The sequence below is a fragment of the Tauraco erythrolophus genome, chromosome 21 (genome assembly GCF_009769465.1).
Source record: "Tauraco erythrolophus isolate bTauEry1 chromosome 21, bTauEry1.pri, whole genome shotgun sequence".
Classification (NCBI taxonomy): domain Eukaryota; kingdom Metazoa; phylum Chordata; class Aves; order Musophagiformes; family Musophagidae; genus Tauraco; species Tauraco erythrolophus.
Genome location: NC_141485.1, coordinates 8,368,457 through 8,393,836, shown reverse-complemented (window position 1 = coordinate 8,393,836; position 25,380 = coordinate 8,368,457). Strand labels below are relative to the sequence as shown.

Sequence of the window (25,380 nt, the reverse complement as noted above, 5' to 3'; positions counted from 1 at the left end):
TCCTTTTGCATCCAGGAGCTCGAACCAGACTTGAAGGCTCACAGAAATCCCGAGAGGAAAATAAGGTCTAGACTTTAATAGAGAGACAGAAACGTACTGAAGGTCACACTGAAAACAGCAGGTGAGCCACACAATTCATTACCATTCCCCAAAGACGCAGGGTAATGGGTGCAACCTGGATAGATTAGGCAGAAGGAGGAAAAAAAAGAAAAGAAGTTATTGCTCTTCTTCCCACCTGGTCCCAGTTCACACGGGCACAATGGAGAAGCATTCTGCAAGAGTTGCTTGAGAAAAGGGCATCTGAGAAAATAAAGTGAAATTCTACCTAATTCAAGAGTCCGGAGTTGTCCATGAAACAAAGAATTTTAAACTTAGGTTAAAATATTTTTTCTTTCTATAAAGTTTATGCTAATAAATCTGGAGAAGAAAGCCTGCCTGGCAGTATATTCTATCCATTTTCTTAGCAAACGACAAAGGAAAAGTATTCAAAACGTACCATTTTCAGGGAGTGGCAGTAAATTGGTGCCAGTTGGAGGAAGAAGTTTGAACAACACTTGCATCATATGTGTGTGAATACATATACACACACGTATTTATACACACACACATATATTATACATAACTTTGCATTTATATCTGTATTATGCACACATGTAGTTTTGCAAGTAGCAATACAATTTCCAGCGAGTTTTCAGTTTGCCTGGCTAAAAAAGTTTGGCACTATGGTCCAAAACTTAGCAAATTTAGTTGGGAATTCAAGTGACAACCACTTGCACGCCACACCACCTCCCGAACCAAAAACCCAACATGCAGCAAGTGAATGAATATGAGGGGAGGGACTTTTTACAAGGGCATGTAGTGACAGGACAAGGGGCAATGGATTTAAACTGAAAGAGGGCAGATTTAGATTAGATCTAAGGAAGAAATTTTTCACTCAGAGAGTGGTGAGGTACTGGAACAGGTTGCCCAGAGAAGCTGTGGCTGCCCCATCCCTGGAAGTGTTCAAGGCCAGGTTGGATGAGGCTTTGGGCAACTTGGTGTAGTGGAAGGTGTCCCTGCCCTTGGCAGGGGGGTTGGAACTAGATGATCTTTGAGGTCCCTTCCAACCCAAACCATTCTATGATTCTATGATATCTACTTCTCCTCTAAAAAGACACTGGAAAGGAAAAAAGGCTTAAACCAGCATCTCCAAAACACCAAAAAATACTCTGCCCTGACCCTGCTTAAAAAGCATTTTATTCTGATGGAAAGGAAGTAGTTGGTAGCACACAGTATCTACCGTTCTAGGAAGACAGCAGTGAATTACAGCCCTAAATGGGCATTTTGGTACTAAAATAGAGCTAAATTCAAACCATACATGGCCTGGTTTGGACATCCCACAGAAACTGGAGGTGGGAGAGCCACAGCAGCCGAGGCGGAAGTCCGTGGGATCGTCCTGGCTCATCCCTGACTCCAGGTTCAGAGGCAGGCAGCACGGGGGACGGGCAGGGAGGCTGACCAAGCAGCTTTGGCAAACCTCTCCTCTTTAAATAGAGGTTTGGAAAGGCCACGGTTTACTGCTGACATCCCCTTCCTGTAGTGAAACCAGCAGAATGAGTTGGTCTGAAATAAGTCAACCAGGAAAGCCAGGGAGACATCGCCCTTCTCCCAGCAAAAGGCCACGTGCCAAAGAGGTGAGTCCCGATGTTTATTTCTAATCTTTGATAGAAAACTCTACTCTCTGAAACAACTTGCTGTTCTTTCTGGGTCGGACAGAAATCTTCAGGACAACATGTACTGGTGTCTCAGCACCAAAGGCAAAGAAAATACACAGTAACTCCATCCCAGGCACTGACAGAGCTTGGGCATATTCCAGGTATCCCTGTTGTAACGACTGTTCAGAAAAGGCAAAGGCTGTGATCCAGAGGAACCAGCCTGAGAGAGACCCTTCGCTCAAGCTCGGCAGCCACTGTCTGTAAAAACACTTTTAAACAAAGGAAAGCAGGCTGACCTGGTCTCCACATCACAGCACGACACGGAGTGGCACACATCCACCTGCAGCCCTTGGCCCACATAACTGCAGAGACATCCCTTGGCACATCCTTCCTGCTCAGAGCTGGGCTGTGGACCTCCAAGGCACTGCTCACCCTGCCTGGAAACCTACCCCACAGCACTCAGATCACCGATGGATGGAGGCACGCTGAGAGAAGCAACAATGAGAACATCTGGAAACGCTGTTTATCTCTGGCTGTAAAAACAGGGCAGTATTTTATACTACATAAATAATTGGGTTTTATTTAAAGGGAAGATAATCAGAAAAAAAAGGAACATTCCTCCACGCCTATAGCACAGCTCAGCACCAGCCTACGTCTGCTTCAAGTCTAAAGGAAGACTTTGACTCTACAGCAAAACATCAAGGCTAGTCTCCTCTAGGGCAGCTCATGACCATTTAGGAAGAACTAATGTTTTAAAAGAAAAAAATAAACAGGCAGAGCATTTTCTGCACGAGTATCAGGACTTTGCATAAACTGGAGGATGGCTTTTTTCAGCAAAGACCTAAAGAGACTGTGGTCGCACTACTTGAGACCCTTTAAATCTCATACTGCCTCTTACACAGAAATGCCACCAAGCCTCTGTCCATCATCTTTGCTTCTGAGATGTGCTATGAAGGAAAAACCCCACTATTAGGACCAGATTCCGCAAAGTTCCAAGCACTCAGCGTGTCTAAATGCTACACGCTTGCCTGCTGCACTGAAGCTCATTCATTATTGCTGTTACAAGGCAGTTTTAATACTACTTTGGGGTTCTGGTAATTTTGAGGCCAATTTACAAAGATGGCTGATAAAATCTGTTTCATAATTAGCATGCTCCATAAGAACCATCCCCCTTTCCCTAAGCACCATCTGAGCATGTGCCTGGGAGCAGAGTTGGAGAGTTGCACTCAAGAGAATAAGGCCTGTTTTGTACAAATTTGCATTTGGAACAAATATCAACCTTTTAAAATCCCAGGCAGCACAGTACATCCTGCAGTGCTGACAGTTTATCAGCCCTGGCACTCAGCACCTTCCACTGCAGACAATTTGAGGAGCTGCACACCGACCCCTGCACTGGCAAGAGCAGTGGATGCAACGGAATCACGAAGCTGTGAAGAGCCAACAATTAAATTTGAAGATAATCAAGCAAACACCCTTGTTTTGCCCAGGAAATTAAACTTGCAAAACCTCTGGAGACGCTTACCAACATGCCAGATAGGGTTCTTAAGCAGTCAGGAGATCTGTAAATCCTGGGAGAGCTATGCTAAATCATTTGGGATGCACTTTCCAAAAAGCCTCACTCCTGGCATGATGAAATCAGCAGGAACAGTGTTCAGCCAGCGTTGAGAGCTCTTTATCCATGAAAACAGGATAATATTTATGTATATGATGAAAGTGTTGTTAAGCTTACAATAATAATGCTTTTAAATTCCTCACCAGCCTCAGGCAAGAACAGACACACTTCTGATTACACCAAATAAATAGTAATCAGTAGGAATTAATTTGCCAAACGTTTAAAGTGCATCTCGCTAAAGCACATCCGCGCCCTTCTCTGGCTGGGGCTTCTGACCAAGCTGCCTGTCAAGCACGGTTACAGCCCTGGCTCTCACCTACTGCCCCACCAACCAGCCTCTCAAACCCGCTGTGTAACACGAATGCACTTCAGATCATCTGTTTACAGCCCTGCACTGGTCTAAGTGGATGTTTATGTTCATTTTACAGGTCTATTCGTGCTGATAATGCATTAAGCTGGGCTTTATACATGACAATCAGTCCATTTGTCTAAGCAGACAAGAGAACAGCTAACTTAAGAGTTGGCATTAATTACCAAAATCTAATTTTTAAAACATAGTTTCGGTTTCTTTCCTGTGTTTTGGAAGTTGGAACTAGGAAATTATTTCTAATTATTTCCAATCATTTCAACTAAACCAACATAAATAACTGCAAATGCATCTCTACAAAATGCAACTGTCTATAGGATGCTGGTCACATAAAACAGATGGCAAACCCTACAAGAGCTATGAAAAAGCTACAGGATACTGAAGTCACACTGAATCAACACAAAAAAACTCAGTAATTAAACCAGGACAATGACAGCATCGTTAGTACACCTGATATAACAAAGTGGCTGGTTGAAAAACGTGATTTGGTGTTAGCTTGAGACAAGGCAGGTCAAGTTTCAGGTCTCTCTCAGGCACAGATTTTCTGGAGGACCTTGAACGTGTCCGACAGGTCCCCCCGCTCCGGCTGCACTACGCTGGCAGCAGAGACGACCGCTCAGCTGCAATTTGAGACCCACGGCTGGGGACGGCAGGTGTGCTCCACAGCCAGGCCCTTACCTGTTTCACCCAACGCCAGTGAGGATATAAAAGCTTTGCTGTTTAAGCCCATCAGCTAATTCTGAGCAGAGAGAGTTGGGAGCGCGCCGGGGAACGTCGCAGCCACAGGCGGGATGGGACAGGAGACTCTGGCAGGAGGCAGCAAGGAGCAACCACTGACACTGGACTATTTCTTCCTCAACACAGCTGTCTGCAGAATGCACATCTAAGTGTTGAGATACCACTTCATGAATGGCCACAGCAGCCTTGAACTCGGCACAAGCTGCAAAACCCACGTGAGCGCAGGGTAAACGCCCGTTCAGCTCATGCAGAGCTCCATCGCACTGATGGCAAACTGGTAGGAGGAACCAACCTCGGTAACTAAAAGCTAACGCTACTGAAGTACACCCATAACCTTCGTTTCTCTGTGCTTTATTCACACCTGAGAGAAGTGGAATGAACCACCCCACCTCCCAGAGCGTTCTCTGCACAAAGGAGTTGAAGACGGAAAGTTCAGCAGGCAACGCAGTTACGGCCACCGGAAAATATCAACACAACCTGAACTTAAATCATAAACAGAACTTAAGCAGAAGCTTGAAGTTCCTTGCTGAATCAATATAGAAGTTCCTTGCTGAATCAATATATCAACACCCTTATCTTTACACCTAGGAATACCGAGCCAGAGTGTTTTCTCGTTGATGTTTGCACAAACAACAAACACAAGTCAAGGGAGTTTTCTATTGATGCCAGACTGATTATATTTTTAGTTCTGTCAACAACCTGCAAAAGACCTCGGGCAAGTCCTGTAATGGTTCCGTGCCCTAGTTTCTTTTTTTTTCATACAATAAGCAACAAGTAACCTCCTTCACAACAGGATTTCACGATACACTATGCTTGATAGGCTCTGTACGTCTCTGTTGGAGGCATCTACAAAACATGCAAGGCCATCCAACCACATCCAGACTGTTTCATACGAAAAATCTAGCTGCTGAGGTCAGCTTGCTGATTTGAAAGACTTAAAAAGGTGGAGAAAGAATGGAAAATGAAGGACATGAGGTGAAAAATGCCTGACAGTTTCCTCTTGGACAAGGTGGACATAGTCCAAAATTTCTTTATACTTTCTTTTCCTCTCTCCTCTCCCAGAGGTGGTTTTCTATTGTGTATGTGTTGAATGGTAGGTTTGCTGGAGTTAAGCCAAAGAGAGAGGGAGATGGCTGCCTTTGTGGTCAGAGGAGGGAAGGAGGGAAGGGTTTCCTATTGCAGAACAAAGCCGAGTTATTGATAACAAAATCCACAAATGTGCTGACTATTAGGAAATGCTGGCTGATTTCTTTGCATGTGTAGTTTTGCGCAAATACTTGAAATTTGGGGAAACTATTTGAATTCAGCAACGGTGCCCTTTCTGGACATCTCCTCTCCCTGGTGCTCAGAACAAAGGATAAGAATAATATTTCTCTCTCTATCTCACTTTCCTTTTTAGCAAGTAAAAAAAACCCAACCAAACAAACAAAAAAAAACCCAAAAAGAATAGGCTGAAGTAGGGGCTAGGCATTTGGAACAAATTGTGAACTTCAGGTTGTTCTCGCAAGCTGATAAACTGCTCTGGCCACCAGAAGAGAAAGATGCGGTTCCAAAGTACACTCACCATTAGTATGTCTGCTGTGATAGCCCAGTTTGAAAACAGAAGAGTTTCTCCGATAAAAATGCAAATCTGTTGTAACAAAACACACAAAAAGGAGAAGATTTATTCACTTGACATTCAAAGAAAAAATAACCTGTCTCAAACTTTCCTTTGTTGCTTATTTGTCTCAAACCTGCTCAAAGGATTCTTCTGTACACAATACACTCCTGCTTACTGTTGTGGTTTATCCTGAATATTAGAAAATTACAGATTTTTATCAGAGCTCTAGAGGGTTGGCCTGCAACTTCATTAGTGTAAACTGTTTATGATCTACAGAGCAGGTAAATAAAAGGCTGACACATTTGGTAACAGAAGAACATGCCAAGCCAGCAAGAAGAGACAGCCCTGTGCTTCCATTCTTAAATCATTCTGTTCCAAAAAGACAGAAAAGGCAAGAAGGCCACAGCTCCCCAAACACAGTCATTTCCATCACTAGGAATCAAGTTATGTGTTAAGCTCTGTAGTAAACCAAGTGAGGTTCTCTACCCACTATGTGCAAGACCGCTTCCCTCCCCTGATAGCATATTGCTGGCCTTTTTGAGGGGGACACAGGTCTGGGCACTGTAACAACTCAAGCATTACATTGGCAATATCTACATATAGTCAAGACACGACTCAAGCATGGGGTTTGCAACATCAGAGTCTTACGGTGAACTGTAACTCTTGACCCTGTGGAGACAGTCAACAAGATACATTAAAAGCCCTCTCCACGTAGTGGGATGAGAGCTCCTTTTTGTGGTGGTGTGGTATTAACAGCCACCACATATCCCTTCCACCTCAGGCACTCCCTCTTCACTCACTCCCATCCCATACTGCCTTCTCAGTTGTGCTGGTACAACGGGAGCCAAACAGGGACTCAGAGTGGGAAACTGAGATGGGGCAAAGACTCTTTTTTTGGGGGAGGTAGAGGAAGAGGGGCTTGTTTTGCTTATTTTTAATGCAGATCAGTTCTGCAGCGCAGTTCACTAAAGGGTTCTACAAACAGTTACAGCAGTTGAAGAACTGGAAATGATCAAGAGGAGAAACTAATTTAACCTGGCCTCATCATTAAATGTTCATCCAACTGAGTCTGATGGAGCAAGGGTGCCATGGCTTTAGGAGAAACATCGCCTCCATCAAAAAGCTTTTTACTCATATTTCAAACGCGAACCTTTTCCTTTTATGCTGTATGTTAACAATTTAGCAAAGACATGTAGGTTCAACAGGATGAAAAAAAAAAGGATAGAAAATCTTCCACACACACATTTCCCCCTTCCTTTGTGTATTACCAAGAGCAGAACACACAGATGAAATGCTACTTAAATAACCATATTTGTAAAAGCCAGCTCCCCAGTTCCCCACCAGTAAGGAGGCAAGCAAAGCTCCTTTAATCTCCCCCAAAGGCTGCTTTTTGCCCACATAACCCATTTATTTTTGTGGCGTGTAGAGAGAAAACATTACTCCTGGAATTTGTATTGGTAATTGGAGATAACAGCTATGGAGATTTGGATTCTGGTAATTAAAGACTCCCCTATTAATTGCCTTATGTTCAGTTTTGGTTATGTTGAATAGGCTACAATTCATTAATGAAACAAAGGTGGCAAGAAATACATGGTACGCTCTGCTCTGAGGAAACATTCAGATGGATGTTGGCTTGTGGTGTTCTTGTGAGCTTTGATGGGCTCTGACAGTCACGGCCACTGCCCTGGTCCCTGTTGCTTGCACAGGCACGGTCTGGGGTGGGAGGAGGACTGCCAAGATTGGCAGCTATGGCTCTGAGGTGACCACCACAACTGTCTTTCCCACACACTGGGTGAGATTGCCTAAACCCCTCACACCATCATGTCACTGCCAGGAATAGTTTGCTTTATTTAGCAAGTCTTACGCATTGACCTACCGAAAGCTTCCTCTATTTGTTTCTAAAATTGTCTCTGTTTCCCACATCTGTCTTTGTCTCCCTCCCCATCCCCTCTTTTGGTGGCTGGATCTGCTTCCTCTGCAATGGTGTCTGAGCCAGTTGTTACGGCCCAGTTGGTCAGCTAGGAAATCTCCTCCTTCCATTTTCTCACTGTCCACTGGTCTGCCTTAAACTTGGCTCTCACTGGCATTGACAACTGCCAAGCTAAGAAACACAGATCCAACAAATCAAGGTGCTGACGGGCGTTGAAGCCGTGTCTCATGTAGCGAGGGCATACTGGAGCCCCAGGTGGGCTCTCAGGACCTGCTCTGAGATCTTTCCTACTACAGCTCTGCAGCTGCTGTTGCTGGGGTTCTGTGGCTGGACAGATTAAACTGAGCTTGGGAAAGATGTAATCAGACTCCTGAACGCGGCATCGACATGCCCTGCCTCTTCATGCAATATTGCAAACAGGCAACTGCTTGCCTTAAGATTATATAAATTACACACACACACACACGAATTGTTACACACAGCGAGTAAAACTTGCCTCCTTCTGCAGGAATTCAGGACAAGTCCTATAAATCACTGAAATACTACAAACTTCAGAGCGCACCAGTTTTGAGTTGTTGAACGTGTATTTCACCCAACACGTTTCCATGAAACACGTACTTAATGTGTGGATACCAGTAAAAGGAAAAGAGGAACAAGAGGAAGATCAAAAAGTAGGACAAAAGATACTGACACTAAAATAAGTCCGTCCTTCAGCTGCTAATGGGGATTTATAAAAATGAGTTCATCCACTGCAAAGGGCACACGAGGATACGTGGCATTTCTGCTGGAGAGAGACTCTCGGGATGCTTACTGCAAATAGGGCAGCCTCCAGAACAGAGCAACAGCTCCTGAAACAGTCACCATTTTGACTTCTCACCCACTTTTTGAAGCCTCATTTTACACTGAGATTTCAGCTTTAGAGATATATCCTCTTCTGAAACCAGCTGTGTTGGATAATATCTCATCATTTCCATTTGACTCCAGTTGCTCATCTGTGATTAGCTGATAGAAGTTACGTCCCACTCAAGTCTTCTGTTTATGTGATCAGTTAGCAAACTCTTGATTCTCAAAAATGGTAAGTAAAGTAGTCTCAGAGTGGTCGCACCAACAGCTCCCACAGCAAGATCTAAGCAAGTTATAAACTCCTCCCACGGCTATTTGCAAAGTGCGTATCTGTCTACATCTTCATTATAGAATCACAGAATTGTTTAGGTTGGAGAAGACCTTCAAGATCATCGAGTCCAACTGTTAATCTAGCACTGCCAAGTCCACCACTAAAGCTTGTCCCTAAGCACCACATTATCTGTATTTCTCTTTGAAATGGTGGGTGAGACTCCCACATGTACTCTTGAATTTGAAGCAAGTCTAACTTCATCTCAGTGTTGGGAAATAGCAATGCCTCAGAAGTAGGTAAGTCACCAACACCATGTCTACAGAAAGTCCCTGGAGTCAAGTCTAAGATGCTGGAAAAGCTCTATGGCAAAGTTTTACCCTGGGAGATTCTGCAAGATCATAAAGTATCTTTGAGGAATTGAAAGAGATGTTGAAATTGAGGTACAACAGGAATTTGGAACAGTGTCAAAAGCAAAGCAAAGCATCTCTCTCCAGTCATTTGGAGCTTTAAACTAGTCTAAAATCTGCTGTTGAAGCGTCTGAGCAGTGTGATACAACGATGCCATACAGCTAATGGGTTTCAAGAGACAGGTTTGAAAACCAACATTTCAAAGATTACATAAAGAGTGGGACGTAAAGATATGCAAATTGCTGTTTTAAGGAGCTGGACTACAACACACAATACACGTGCTGCAAGGAGAACAGAATAAGAACTGATTGGACTATACAGCCAAGCAAGATAGTAAAAGATAGAAATATAAGTGTCTGGGCAGCTAAGTGATATAGAATGCTGTTTTATTCCATCTTTCCAGCCACTTCTATCACTGCCAATAATTTACTCAATTGGTATGAAAAGACTGGATGAAAAAAAAGTCTGTCTACCTGCTCCAGGAAGGAGTGGCTGCTATAGAACTGGAATCAGAGCTGCTCTGAGGGACCAAAACCACCTGCGAGTCTGGACTGAGCAGGGGAGAAAAAGTACATATGTTGAAGGGAGGAAGAGAGCAGACAGTTGGCATCCTGAAAGGGACAAGGTGATCATGCCAATGATATGCAGGTCTTTTAAAAAATAAATAAATCAAAACCCCAAAATCCAAGGAATCTCAAAGCAAGGGCTCTGCTTCTTCTTGCTCAAGTGCTGAACACTTCATTTAAGCTGATGCCAGTATCAGTTGAAATTAAAAACTCTCAACTGTTACCGAAAGCACGAAGGGAGATGGTGGTCTGGAGGTCACCACAGCTCAGTGTGACAGAACACCATCTCATGGGGACCCATCTATTTAGATTAGATTACCACTTGGAAGTGATAATTTTAAGGCTCTGAGCCAATGAGGAGCCCAAAACCAGTAATCCTTCAATTTTAGCATGATGTGATGAATGACAGAAATCTAAGGAAAGTCACAGTACAGAAGGTCTAGGAATATCACCATATTGGGGAAAAGACCAGAACATTGCTCTTGCTTTTCACAGTCATACAGAACTCAAGGATGCTGCTTCAGGATGACAGCCAGGACACAGCTGTCAAGGAAGCTATCTGAGGTGAGAAAATCTGCCCATGCATTTTACTGTATTCTTTTCAGAACAAGCTATTATGGATTTTGAGATAAGGAAGGTAACCTAGTCCATCATGCTGTCCACCAAATCTAGGTTTTCCAACTCCAGAGTCAGAGAACAGTCTCTCCTTCATTTTGCACCAAGGAGATTTAAAACAGAGAGTAATGAGAAACTGCTACACCATGCAGCCTTGCAAAACAGGTCTCCCAGTGAAATAAAAGGGAATTAAACACTCTGGAAGCCTGTAAGATTGCCATAGCATTGAAGGGCACAGAAAAACAAGGGCTCATGTTAGAAACGTGCCTTGAAAAGCCAATTTGACTGATACAGAGCACCACGATGATAATACCTTGTGTTACGAGACACTGGTAGCTCCAGCACAGACCTGTTCTCTCAGTGGGGTTTGCACCTGTAACACTAAACAGCACCAGTACCAGGTGCTGTGCCATTGTTTTCTCTTTATATTAATTTCTAGTGGATGGCTCAGCCACAGACCTTCTAACTCCAGGTGATTTACACACATTAACGATCTAAGCTGCCCTAATTCTTTCTAAATTAAGAATCCTCATTTTTGCAGAGGCAAAACGAAGTTAAATAACTTGCCCACTGTCACATGTAGAATCTGTTACAGAGGTCAGATCTGTGATTCCCCAACTGGCACATCAACTACTCTTATCTGCTTTCTGTGCATCAGGTTTCCAGCAGCAGAGAAAGCAGATTTAGGGCTATGGAGAGGCAGTGTGACCTGCAACAAAAATGTGCCTCAGCCTAACGGATCAGCAAATAGGCTTATATATTCCTCACATCCCCTCTATATGCAGATACAACTTCCTTTGCAAATCATTGACTCTTTATGAGAATTACTGCTCATGCATAATAAAATAAATTGTTTCTAAATTGGTTAAATAATACCATCTATATTTATATATTTACACAATGTAGAATAGTCACATAGCTACTAAAAAAAAATAAGGAAAAGAGATGAAAATGAGGCCAACAACCACCTTTGGTGGCAAAATATTTGAAAACAGTACTTCCAGCTTAGAAAGGGAGATTTTTCTGCATAAAAAGACTGAACATCATAAATGATGGTCTGAGACAGGGGAAAATCACAGGGCTGGCTGCACAAAGGGGTGGAGGGGAGGGGCGGGCAGAGGGATGCGAACGATCTCTTTACTCCGAGATGTCTGACGATGAAAGGAAGGTTAATGCTTGGCCAACCAGTAACACTCTTGTACAGGTTGTCTGAAGAGATCGTTTTTCTGCTAATCACCGAGTCAAAGGTTAGCTCTAGACCATGCCACAAACCATCTCCTTCTGACACTTTCTAAGTAGCCAGAGTAGACATTCTTGGTTCTGTCTTAATGTTTTTAAACTTTTCATTCTTTCTTCTTGTGTTTCTCATAATGATGGCAGCTATTGAAATATTCAGAAAATAACCATGGCGAGGATAGAAATATAAAGAAACAAGGGCCCACAGTAGATGGGCTGGTTGGTTAATTGTAAATGAATTCTCATGCTGGGTGGAGCGTGCACTGCACTGGGGAGGCTGAGGGTGGATGTTCAGAAATCATCCCACTGCTCCAACCATCTCATGCTTTCCTTTCAAAAACTTCTGCCAGGTCCCAGGCTTCTCTCTGTTACATTGAAAGAGAGCCTGGGACCTGTTCGGTGTACTGGATTTCTTCTCTCTGCTGAAAGCAAGATTCTAGCCTGGGGCCGGATTATAATACTTGAGTTTTTCATTTTCCCTTCAGTTTATTTGTCTGGATCTATCTGGTGTCTTTTTATATACTTCAATTATAAACACTCAGGAAGGGGCCATATTTTAATCTGCGTTTGTGCACCATCAAGTATTGAGGGTTGCTGGGCTATGACCAGGACTTTCAGGTGTGCTATGATAACACAGATAACAGCAACGTGAAATTACACGGTAATTAATATTGGTCTAGAGCAAGCTATCTAGTTATGGAAATTAATGGTATTTATAGGTAGCCCAAAGCATGGCCACAAATTATACTGTAAGGTACGGATAGAGGTATAGATAGAACAACCCAAAGGCAGGGAACTCTGGGTTTCCATGCATGTGCTAAATCCCCAGCTCTAAATTCTGATGACAGTTAGCGAGGAGATAAGTAGTTGAGAGATCATTTTCCCTCCAGGCACATCTAGACAGTGCCAAAATGCCAAGGGGCAAAACGAAGGACATCCAGAAGGGGAAAAGCAAGACCAATATCTCAGGCTTCCTGCAGGGGCCAACACACACAGTCTCCTAAGGAGTTTGGTGGAGAGAGTGAGACTGGCATATGCAGAGGATTATACTTACGTAGGCTCCCACAATGCTGCTCTTGGCAGCAACGAAGATCAGACAGATGAAGATGGCTGATCCCAGCATGCCAACAGCACAGACAAGAGGATCAGCTCGCTGGGTTTTTAACCGGCACCATTTGGTTGCCCCAGCCCCTGTGATTACCCCCAGGAAACCAGTGAAGCATGTGATTGCGCCGAAGATCAAGCTATTAAAAAAAAAAAGGAAAAAAGAGACAGTTAATTTTTTTTTTTGGCATTTTTCCCCAAAAATGGGCATGGTCTTTGAACAAATTATTAGGGTAAGCCAACTAATGGAAATCTGCCCATTGGCTTTGCAAGTTTAAAATAAAACAATGAGCTCCTTGCCGAGTGCTTGTGATTTTAGCACTCTTCCCCTGAAATTAAGAAAAACACGGCAGACGAAGCTCAGCCTTGTACACAGGCATTGATCAACACACACAGAGATGCAAAGGGCTCGTACTGCTTCTTCGTGTGAAACTGAGCTTCCTGTCAAGTGCCCTGCACAGCGAATCGTGTGTGCTCAAAACCATGGAACAACCTGCACACTGATCATGGAACGGGAAATCATGGACAGAGCAGGCATTAGGAAGCCTAAGGGAAAGGAAACCTAACAAGACTCTAAATACCAGTGACTTTGAACATACTTTGACTTTCTAACTCCTTTCAGACCACTTCAAAGAAGCTCAATTAGATTATTCTGCTGCTATGTTATACATTTGAAATGTGTTAATTTAAATTTAAAGAGCCAAGAGCTGTCAAGGATTCACCGTATTGTACGTGCAGGACTTGGATTACAGAGTCTTTGGCAACTACATTACAGTAGCTCGAGGGCAGCTCAAAATATGGGTGTCATCAAGGAGTGGAAAATTTCTCTTCGTTGGTGGCAGCTGGGCAGTCTGAGTGGAGCTGTATTTCTGCTCACTGTAGTTTAGCAGAACAGACTGGGGCTGCCCACTGGTCGCTCGAGTTGATGGCACTCCAAACCACTAAGGAGTTTACTTGAGGTGGGATTGTGTCAGCTAGAGCAAGAAGGTTTTCCTAACGTTATTTTTCCCTCATAAGCTAGAAAGTAAAAGGGCTGACAAAAGGCAGTTTTTCGTATCTTTTCTTCACCTGGAGAAATGCTTTTTTTAGTGTTTTATGTTTTGTGCCATCATGGTAAAGCACAAAATGAGGAATTACTTTTCATAGCTTATGTGCTGCAAGTAATATTATATAACTGGGACCGAAAAACCAAACCACTATATAACATCAGGCAATCCAGACCAAAATGTCCCAGATGTCTGGACCATTTTTCAGCAAAACTTAGCCTAAACAGTAGCTTACAGAGCAACGAAAGACAGTGAATTCCTCTCTCACCCAGAAACAAAAGTCTTCGGGGTCAGTCCCTGCAGCCTTTAGGGGAACCCTGAATCACAGCCACGACCGTGGCTGCCCAATCTGCCAGCTGATTCTGTTGGCACAGGAAACAGCGCGGGACTTAAGAAACCAAATTCTCTCTCAGCAATCCAAGCATCTTCTAAGGCAATGACAACAGTCTCTTTTCTAGTTCTGCACTACAGCCTGGGAACTAAGACAGAGCTGAGGTCATTGCTTCTCCCTTGGTTTGACTTCATGCGATGAAGTAAAGAAGAGAAAGAAAAGCTAGTTTACAATCGCAGCATTTCCTGTCATTGTTGCAAAGACCAAGAGGAAATTACAGACATTCTAGTAACTTGACTCCGTGGGACTTGCCTGTTTCCTCTGGCAAATAAGCCCCTATCCCCTTTTCCCTCTCTTTAAAGCAGTGGAATACGAATCTCACCTATCTTTGGTGCCACAGGGCTGTGAGCTGCAGGTTTCCGCTGTCTTCTGCACGACCTGTGCTCTGTGAAGGTAGAGAGGGATCCACATGCCAAGCGCTCCGGTGGCAAAGGAGACAGCTGAGGTGGCCAGCGATGAGAACACGTAGCTGCGGCTGTGGAGACGCGAGAAGGTTTAGTGGGAAAAGTGAAAGAGCAGGAGCCCCAGGGTAGGAGCCAGTGCTTCAGTGACCAGTGTTCTACCATACTACCCACCTCCCTTCGTCAAGAGGCAGAGACAATACAACTTACAAATCAATGGAGAATAAGAGCCATGGAATATTTCTTCATATGTGATACACCTCTTCAGAGGTGCTTCAAAGAAACCATTTTTCATGGGACCATTTCAGAAGACAATCAATACTTTAAGTCATTAATATTTTAAGTCATTAAGACATGATGTGTGAATTACGGGACTTTCACCGTAACATCACCTGTTTACCTGGATTACCAGTTTCACTTCTCCCTCCCCATCCACGCCACCATATTACTACTACTTGGATAATCTAACAAAATAAGTAATATGGAAATATTGATAAATTAACCATCATCACTTTTCATAGTCCTTTGATACTGGATGCCAATACCAGGAAGGCATTCTAGCCAGTAGTTCTAAAAATGAAGGACAGCACAAATTTCCCAACAGAATCCTGATGTAACACTGAATTCACAAGTGCAAGGATTTGCACATTCACAGACGAGCTTTCTGGAAGCAAGTGCAGCTGCTTAAACACTCGTGAGCATGTGATCTTTCATGCACCTATACAAGCAGCCAAGCACATTTCGTGCTCGTGCGTTCAGTCACACGTGGTTGTCTAAACGTATATATTTAAACTTGCCATGTAGTGCAAGCTTTTGTGTATTTTCTCCTCTTAAATTGCTCTGGCATTTAACTCTCTTTTTCTCCTCAGCAGAGTAGCTCTTTCAAGGAAGAAACAGCCACAGAAAAATTAATACAGGAACACAGAAATTTCTACACTTCAAAAGCTTTGATTTGTCTGAAGCATGAGCCAAACCACGCAGACTGTCTCTTAGATCTGAATATTGGAAAGGTTAGAGCAAAACCTGGAATCCATCATTGTCATTGCAATCAATATGTCGTGAAAATATAACTGATTTTCTTTCCTAGGTCCACAGACTAAGCTGCCTGCAACTCCCTGCACGTTGTTACTTTCTGGGCTCCCAGTGCTAAGAAGGACGGGCCATGATGTTCCAATTAAGCATGAGAGGCAAAGCATGCTTTTCACTGGAGTGCTCTTACTTTCTAATCAGTGCTTTCATGTCTCTTAGCCATGAGGTCCGAGCCTTCAGCTGTCCCCCAAGTTGTTCAACATTTCCTCTTTTAGCAGCAGGCACAAATATCAAGATGAGTGTCCCTGTTATCATTCCCAGGAGCGGAGATACCTGCAAGAAAGGAGCAGGGAATTAGCGCAGGAGTCAGCAGGGTTTGCTTTGACTGGTCAGTAAGATGCAGATTACATTAGTTTTGTTTCAGCGACTGGATTCTTTACAGCTAGCCAGAATCTGTCAGCACACGGAGGCATCTGCTCCTTTCCTTCCTCCCTGTCATTCCCTGGACTCTCTTATCTCACTCTGGAAGCATGCAGCTTGGGAATACTCTAATTAAGGCAGTCCATTTCTTTGTGTTATTAAAGTACCAAGATTCATCTAAATAAAGTTATTCAGTGATGTTTAACTCTTTGGAAACCTACTCCCAGCAGGGCTAAGAGACCAACTAGTTTCTGGGAGGGTGCAGAAGCCTTTTAAAGGCAACGAGGACAAGTGAAGGATTTCTGGAGGTAGGGAGCATGCTGGCTTTGAAAATCCTTGCTTGACATGCATCCCTCTTCCAGCTAGCCCACAATGGCTTCCCGTTTTCAGGCAGCTTCCTCAGAGTACCTCAATGTACCATGGCCACTGAAAATTCAGGCTAGAAGACAGGAAAATGACACAGTCAAGGGTTAGGCTTCCCACTTTCCAATCCTTTCTCCCAATCACTAGACAAAAATATAAAGATCTCACAGTGTTTTGCAAGCTACAAACATGATTCTTGTTTTGACACTGAAATTCCATGATTGTCAGAATGGAAAATAGCTCCGTTAGGAAAACAGGAACACAGATTTTCATCAAACTATCATCTCTTCTATATATGCCAGTTTAAAAATAAATTCCTGTTCCAAAAAAAATATGCTTCCAATAATAACCTGAGAATGGCCTTTACACATAGAGCAGTGTTTCATGTCCAAAGACAACAAACCTAGAATTCTTCTAGGCAAGGGAAGACAAAAATATTTCAGAACTGGAAAGTCAGGAAAATCCCTCATCCAGGGATAAATGAAGCCTGATACAATATCCTTATTTCAGTTGAACGCAAGACACAGCACGGTAAAAACAAACAAACAAACAAAACGGAAATGCTGGGATTTTCTAGGGCCATATAATGTCAAATCTCTTTGATTTTTATCTAAAGGCTTAATCCCCCAACAGGACAATATCCATTGATGCTCAGTAACGCTCTAGTGAAACACTGACATTACTGCTGGATCCAGAGACAAAGCTGCCACTTGTCAAAGTGCCCTTCTGTCTTCTTCAGCCCACTGAAGTACAGATTATTCCTGACCTCCGGATTTGGAGACCACAGATCATCACAGAGGGAAGCATCACCTAGGGGAATCCTGTACATCCTGCAAGAGCACAATAATTGCCACAGAGATGTCTGATGCCTGGCAGCTTTCAACATGTGCTGTTTGACTACAAAAACTAAGCAACGCTGTCCAAAGCGACCATCACAGAAATGTGCAGCTTGTCAGATTCCCCATGATTTTGCACGGCCAGGGAATGATGCATCAATGTCTCATTTATAGTGGAAATTACGACCCCATAAGGGGTAAAGTCTTGCAGGTAGCCTGGATTTCACAGGATAACTATGGAGACTTCATCCGAAGAGAAAGATGCTAGTGAGGATTTCTTTGCACAAATTAATCATTTAGGTTTTACAACAGATTTTTGACTGAAAAATTTCTGATTTTTAGACAGAAACACAAGACTTATCAACCTCATTAAAGCCCACTGACCAGGAGGAGAGGCTTTCAGTTTTCTTATTCCTTGTGCTGGCCTCTGCTCAAAAGTTAATTTCACCCTTAAAGCGTTTCTGCTATTCAATGAGGTAGCCATTCTCCTTGTGTGAAGCTGTAGGCTATTAAACTTCTCATTTCAGGTTCACAGCTGGAAACTTCTCTCCACTCTCCTAGCTGCAGATGAACCATTCACTGTGATTTTTCCTGGCTTTGCTTAGCCTTGCTGGACAGGGAGGGAATGGCCTGTGTCACAGATGGGCATGGTTGCTTGAGATGGGAACCCATGTATTTCATCACCTGCTGTTATAAACAGTGTTGGCCTGAGCTTCATGAGATTCATTGTCTTCATGAAATGCCAGAGCCAGAGAACGCACCTCACAGGGGCTCGTGCCACCCAGACTGCCGAAGGTCAGAAAACAGTTCTGTTGGGCCACTTCCTCTCAGCCCTTTCAAGACATCTTGTGTGCAGGATCTGTTTGTGCGTATGTGATTGGAGTGTATTATCTTTTCAACACATTTATCAAGGTCTCAAGAGGTTAAAATAGAAGGAAACCGACTGTCTCAGGGCAGAAAAACAAGCGGAAACTGGAACAAAGTGTTTTTTCCTCAAAGCAGGAAGCCATTCTCGGAGTTTCTTGACAGCAGGGGACTGAAAGACTGTGGAGTTGATTTAAGGCCAATGCCTCGTCTTCCCATCCCCATCAAGAAATCATGGTTGCCTGATAATAAAGTGATTGGAACATTCTTGCTCCCAGGCAGGGAAAAAACCAAGTACAACGAGCCAAAACCACATACCTTTCCCATTTGCTTAGAGAATGCATCTGCTATGCACTCTAATATCCACAGATGTAATTTCCAACGCTTTACCTTCTGTATATCATAACAGGCTGAGGAATTGTGTGATAGAACTCTTCCTAACTCTGATCAGCCGACGCAAGTGTTATTACGATGGTATTTAGAGTGGCTCACCCGCAACGCCCAGTGCCAGTCTCCAGCAACCTGCTTCACGCTTGACCCAGTGATGTATCCCAAGCCACTGCAAGTAACACAAAGATGAGAGTCAGAGTAGCACAGTCACAGCTGTTCTTGAACAAAGATTAAAAAAGTCACAATCAATCGCGTGCCGTAGGCTCTCTTCTCCTGCAGGAAGGAAACACGAGGGATGAAGCCGATGATGGCTAATATGTAACTGTTCCCAGCACTGCTGATCTAAAAACGCTCAAAACTGGTGGAAATTCGGACACTGATCTCAAGTTTATAGCTGACCTTTCGATCCACAGTGAATGGAAACAAAGCCTCAAAAAGAATTTATTTCCCAGTTTGATTTCTACATCAGGCTTTTCTGTGCAGTAATACAAATACTTAACAATTTTATGTTCGAGCTCTCAGTTAAGAAGTGTTTTTCAAGGACACACCATATTCAATCATGACATTTTTTCTTGCCATTTAACAGTACTTCGTTCTAATTGCTCACGAAGAGCCCATTTTCCATAAGCTTATGAAAAAAAACCCAAGAACAACATCAGACCTTCAGCCATATGCTAAGAATTACATTGTGGTAACAAAACGTGGCTCACAAGAGACTAGACAGCGGTGAACGTAGCCATGCTTCTCTCAACGGGAACTGAACAGATGTGAATATTTTTTTTTTTTCCAAAACTGCTGTATTTGTTGCTGAGATTGCCTTGGCTAAAAGTTGCCAGCACTGCTGTGGGGCAGTTGTCACCCATCATATGACTTTACTGAACAGTCTTCTAAGCTCTAGAGGTTGCCATCTATAATTACCCCAAAACTGGGCTTTTTACAATGATGGGCCCCAAAATCAAACCATGCAATGCCCATCTCAGTTGGACATTGAGATAATTAAGTCCTAAAATCAAGCTCAACAGGATGAATATTTGTCATTTCTTACTAGCCACAGTTCACTGAATTCTCTATGTAAATACTTGGCATCCTTGGCCCTCTTGGGAAAATATTCTTTTCGCCAGTTAAGGACTTGGCTATCCCTTTTTCCTCAAATGCAAATGGATGTTTGTGAGCTTTATCTCAGGGATGAGTGTTCTAACTGGTAAAGTACACCACCCTAAACCAAAAGTTTTCCCCTGAGTTCAGGGAGATTAAACTGCTGCCCATGTTTTCCCTGCTGGAAATGATCCCATGATGCCACTTTTGCACAGGATGTTGTCCAGCTCTGGGAATCGGTATGCAAACTATGTGAACCTGCCCTGCTTACAACCTCACAATAGAGGGTCAGCCGTTATTTTTGAAAACAAAATAATAAAATCAGAGATTCCCTCCTGTCCCAACAATCAGATACTGCATTGGGCTGATAAGGGAACTCAACTGAAAGAAAGCACCAGAGGAAATAACTACTCCAAATGTGAGCCTGGCTGTTGCTTTCATCAAGCACCTATGAGCTTGGCTGTCCTCCACCGCTCTGCGTTAAGACTGATTGTGAACGATCATTACAGTTTCTCTCTTCAGCCTTGTCTACACTACCTTCACAATTTCTCCTAATTGCTGTTTCGGTGGCAACGGCACTAAAACGGACTGGCTACTGTTACTGCAACTACGTCATCTAAGATTGGCTTAGCCACATTTTCCAAAATTAGTCAGATTGGCCAAATTCAAGGTTGGGCAGAATTTGAGCTTAAACTAAAAATATTTTTTAAAGACAAAATTTCAAATTGCATATGTCATATAGCATACTCCTCTTGAAACCTCTGATATTTAGACTGTCACGTAGAAGCAGGTACCCAGTTACCCACTTTTGAAAACTCAGCCCAGTGTCTTAAGACACCTGGATTTCACAGTAATCTGAAAGACACTGGCTAAGACCTCAAACGAATCGAAGCAACAATTCAGAGAATCAATATAACATTATTCAAAATTATAGGGGGGTTGGAACTAGATGATCCTTGAGGTCCCTTCCAAGCCTAACCATTCTATGATTCTATGATAGTTTAATAATGCTAAAAAAAAGTCAGTTAAAGTATTTTGATTCCATTTCCACCCCATTGCTGTAAAAATCCTTCCCCCTCATTCCCAAAAGTCAGACATGAACCAGTAATAGGGCTAGAAAAAGAATCCAATTCCTGCAACTAATTAGTCACTGCTCACTGTATTTTCCTGTCTAAAACATTCCAACCAAAGACAGAAGAACTATCATCATTAGCAACTTCAGATCTACATGAGCTTACTTTAAGAGAAAAGCCAAAACCAGATGAAAGCAGCATTATGTCACCTACCTGCCAAGAGGGATTGCGAAGTAGAAAACAGACAGCATCAGGGTCCTCGTGTTTTTGGTGAAAAGGTCTCCTATTATGGTTGGTGCAATAGTGGAGTAACTGGCTTCACCGATGCCAACCAAGCCTCGCGAGAGCACGAGAAGCCAGAAATACTGAGAAAAGAAATAAAACACATTAGCAGGTCTCTCCTTGTCTTTTTAAATTCAGGATGGACAACAGTGAAAGCTGTGCAAATAGGGAAATATAAACACGTGTGGCTGGAAAGTGATCCCCCTGTAGGCATTTATTTTATGAAACCTCAGGCTCTTTTCATTTGCCTCTTGTTGGGGTGGAAAGAGTATTTTTTGTGAAGATTTATAAGCATGAAAGAAAAGAAATAATAATACGTGTTTACCCAGCGACACTCCAGAAGGTATTCCTAATGCAGGCAGACGACCCTCGGTTTATTCTCAGGATGCAGCTCACTTGCTAAGCCCAAGTGCCAGGAACGCTGCCCCGACAGAAGAAGGTTTGGGGAGGCGGGTGAGCGTAACGCATCCTGCTCTGGGATCCAGAGAAAGCAATACCTGCCCAGCACAATCCCAACCTTCCCAGCAAGCCGAGGGACAAGTTCAGACTGGAGAAATCCTAAAGGCTTTTCAAGGCTGTGAAAGAGTTGAACCTGCAATCCCCCCAAACTCTCCATTTTCCCTTTGATGAGAAGGTACTGAGCAAGGGAAGCTTTTCAAAGGTGCTAAGCACCCATCTCACTCCACTCGCCTTGTAAAAAGCATAAATCTCCCCCTCGCAGCAGGAAGGCAGAGGAAGGTGGCACCGAGCACTGCTGCAAATCCGCAGGTTACAATCTGAGCCGAGATGCACACCGTCACGGAGAGATAAGACCGGAGGAAGATCCGCGGGCGCAGTGAGCAGCACCACCCGGAGAACGACTCGGAGCCGAACACGGCAAAAAAGCACAGGGCTCAAAAAGCATCAAGCTGCCCAGGGAATTACATGCCCTTCCGAGTAAAGGGCGATCCAACAGAACGAGGAGAGGGACTTCACGTTCAGCACAACGCAGCCTAAAGTGGATGAAAAGTTCATCCAATTAACAGAATTTTCTTCATGGCCCGTTTCCCTGTTCCAGCCAGCACTTTTGTTAACTGCAAGGATCTGACTTGCGAGCTGACCTCTTTCACTACACCTGCAGTTTTCTAGGTGCTGCCGTGGGAAGGCATAAGGCACAAGGCTTGATGCCCAAATACCTGATACATGAGCACAATCAAGTTCTCGGACATCTAAGCAGCCTGAGCTACACCCAGAAGTAATTGCAGTCAATCGCAGAGAACTGCAAGCACAGGGAAATCTATTTCTACAAGTGTAACCTCTACAAATCCTCCATTTACTGTAATTATTCTATAGAACGTTTGTGAGAAGAGCAGCAGGGATGATGATATGTCCTTAAACACAACAGTGCTTTGAGGACAATGAGCAATTACTGATTCCCCTTCTTCAGATGGGGAAAGGTTGAGTTACAGGGAAGTGACTGACTTTGTGCCCTACAGGAAAGCCAAGGCAGAATACAGGGCTCTCATTCAAATATGGGAAATGCCATGCAGGCATCAAGACACATGCCTTAGCTGTAAATATATCCATCAGCAGATAAAAATCCACCACCGACACGTTTTCATCGTTTTCCTCACTGCAGTCCCTGAGCTGAAAAGAATTTCTTGCAGATTCCTGTAGTCACACAAAACAAACACTTTTGTGCACTCTTCACTTCCTCTTATTTTGACATAAGTTCTGCATCAGTCCCTATTTTCTGAGCATACACAAGTTCCTTGTTTGCTGGCAGGGCGTTTGCAGCGCTGCCATCATTCGTATATCTCCCATAAGCCACACATACGTAACAGGCACGTGTGGGTGTATGCAGAAAGGGCAATACTATGACTCAAGCTTTTAATTTATGCCAATTGCCCAATGCTAAACCACTCTGCTGCAGAAATACGCTGACAATGAGGGGTGCACAGGTAACCAATGTATTTGGAATGAGCAACAGTATGTATAACATGCTGAATGAATAATTCTTACTCATGCAGAATCAGAAAGTAGGGGAACTGGAGGATGATTTTGGTTTCTTAAGAGGTTCAGATCTGGATCACAGAGAGGGTGACAGGGAACATAGTCATCTGCCAGACCCGGAACGAGTATGCAGACAGTGCCAGTTACACCTGTAGAATGACAAATTTTCAAATGCACTGGATGTTGCTCAAATTTGAAATACCTACATAAAAATGACACAAGTTTGAGCTCACCAGCCAGTATCACTCCCAGTGAATACACTGGACAGGAATTTCCTCCAAATAATGCTGTTATAAGATTCCTCTTACAATCCCTGCGTAAAGCAGGAAAATTGTACAAAGATTTCCTATTGTGGTGAAGAGTGACGCGGTTCCATCAACACCACTGAGTCAGAGTCCCAGCACAATGAAACCATCTGCGACAAGTACCGTGTTCATCCTTCTCTCCCAGTTCCTCCTTGAATCCTCCTCCCTGGCTTATCCCACGCTTACACACTCCAAGTACCTGCTTAATATTTAAACTATGTTCTCCGAAGCAGTGGTATTCAAATTTAAGTCATGAGATTCTGACTGCAGTTAGCAACAAAGGCAGTCTTGCAAAAGCATAATCCATATCTAAAGACAGGAATGGCATTGCCCTTCTGAGATGGCATAGACATGACAATGTGGTTATTTAGGTGTAACAACTAGGCAAAACATACAGAAGTCTGAAACAATTTTAGGGAATTATTTCTAATCAGTTCTATGTTGTGCCTGGTTTTAGGGCTCTATATCTAGGATTAAAGAGCTCATGCCTCTTCTTATCCCGCTGGAAGATCTCTTCTGGATCTTTGGTAGCACGTATTTTCTTGGAATGCATAGAACAAAATTATGCAGTAATTTGTTACATTAAGCTAGAACCGCCAATCTTCCATCTCTAATCAATCAGTCAAAGTTTAAGTTTTTATCATCTCTGAAGAGGGACAGCTGGGTAGCTTCCCAAGACAAAGAATCATCTTTTCAGAGAGGGGCCTAATCTTTCCGTTTTTCATGTAGGAAATAAAAATACAAACAACAAAACAACTCCAAAATTCTTATGCTGCTACTCATTTGGACCACAGACATACCATGAACCACCCAGAAACTGGTCCCGAAACCACTGTGTGCACAATATAGACAGCTGCTATTTTGTGTGTGTGTGTATTTATATACACATACACCCATATGCCCATCTCTCCCTCTCGGAGTGTTTGCGCACATGACAACCAACATAAACAAATGGAAAAATCAGATAATACCCAAGCAGAGGAAACTGTTCTCCTCCATAGTTGTAGCAGGACACTTCTACCATTTCCTCTGCACTAAATTTTTCCTGAGGGCTTTCTCCTCTCTCTCTCTCCTACCCCAGGATTCTCAGCAGTTCAGTGAGACAAAAAGACACCAGCCAAATTCTTCTCTAAATTATCTGTACTTAAAAGCAGTACAGGCAGCTAAGACTTTTAACTGAATTTCACTGTTCCCCAAGCAGAAATTGATATATCTTAAAGCATTTAATATATATAATACCTTTCTACATTACTTTGGAGCTCTTCTGTGATTTTTCATCTGTGCAAATAGTTCTCACTCTGGCAGGGAAATGGAAAACATCTCAGTCAACTTTCAGCATGTGAGCTCATTCCTTTCCCATAGGTTAAGCCCAGCAACCTCAAAGCTTCAGTGTCTGTTTCTCTGGGTCAGTGCTTGCAACTGAAGTTTTTTGAACAAAAAGCTATTACAGCAAACAACTTATTTACATCTTTAATTTTGGGTAGCAGTCATGTCAGAGATGTCTGCACCTCCCTGGGAGCTGCCAACATCTGGTTTGTAGAGATGCTGTAGATGTGAACAGCTGGAGAGGGTTTGTCATAGGAACACCTGAACCATACGATGCGACTGCTGTGAGCTCTGGGGGCAATTTAGGACGCAAAGATGCTCTGAGTCCCTTTCTTCAACTTGTATGCACCACAAAAGGGCTGATGAGACACAAGCCAGGGAAGATTCCAGTATACAATAAACCAACATATGGAAAGAATGGTGGCTGACAGAGACCCAGAACCACCAGAGTCTTCCTGGGAATCTCCCTTCAAGAGATGCCATCACCAGAAACTAGCACACAGCCAAAGTACTCATACACACATATGTAAGGTAGATAAGTCAACGGATCTGCTCTCTTCTTCCCATCTCTTAACTCTATGGA

At 43.3% G+C, this 25,380-nt stretch overlaps 1 protein-coding gene across 1 annotated transcript in view; it reads right to left on the bottom strand.

The window, feature by feature from the left end:
- The window catches only part of LOC104377372 (SPNS lysolipid transporter 2, sphingosine-1-phosphate), a 118,680-nt gene that overhangs the window by 13,184 nt on the left and 80,116 nt on the right, over positions 1-25,380 (bottom strand). The window contains exons 6-11 of the mRNA XM_086624891.1: positions 21,106-21,257; positions 18,827-18,893; positions 16,042-16,184; positions 14,744-14,896; positions 12,935-13,124; positions 5,976-6,041 (exon numbers count right to left, since the gene is read on the bottom strand). Coding sequence (XP_086481017.1) covers positions 5,976-6,041; positions 12,935-13,124; positions 14,744-14,896; positions 16,042-16,184; positions 18,827-18,893; positions 21,106-21,257 — 771 coding nt within the window. The remainder of the gene's footprint in view (positions 1-5,975; positions 6,042-12,934; positions 13,125-14,743; positions 14,897-16,041; positions 16,185-18,826; positions 18,894-21,105; positions 21,258-25,380) is intronic.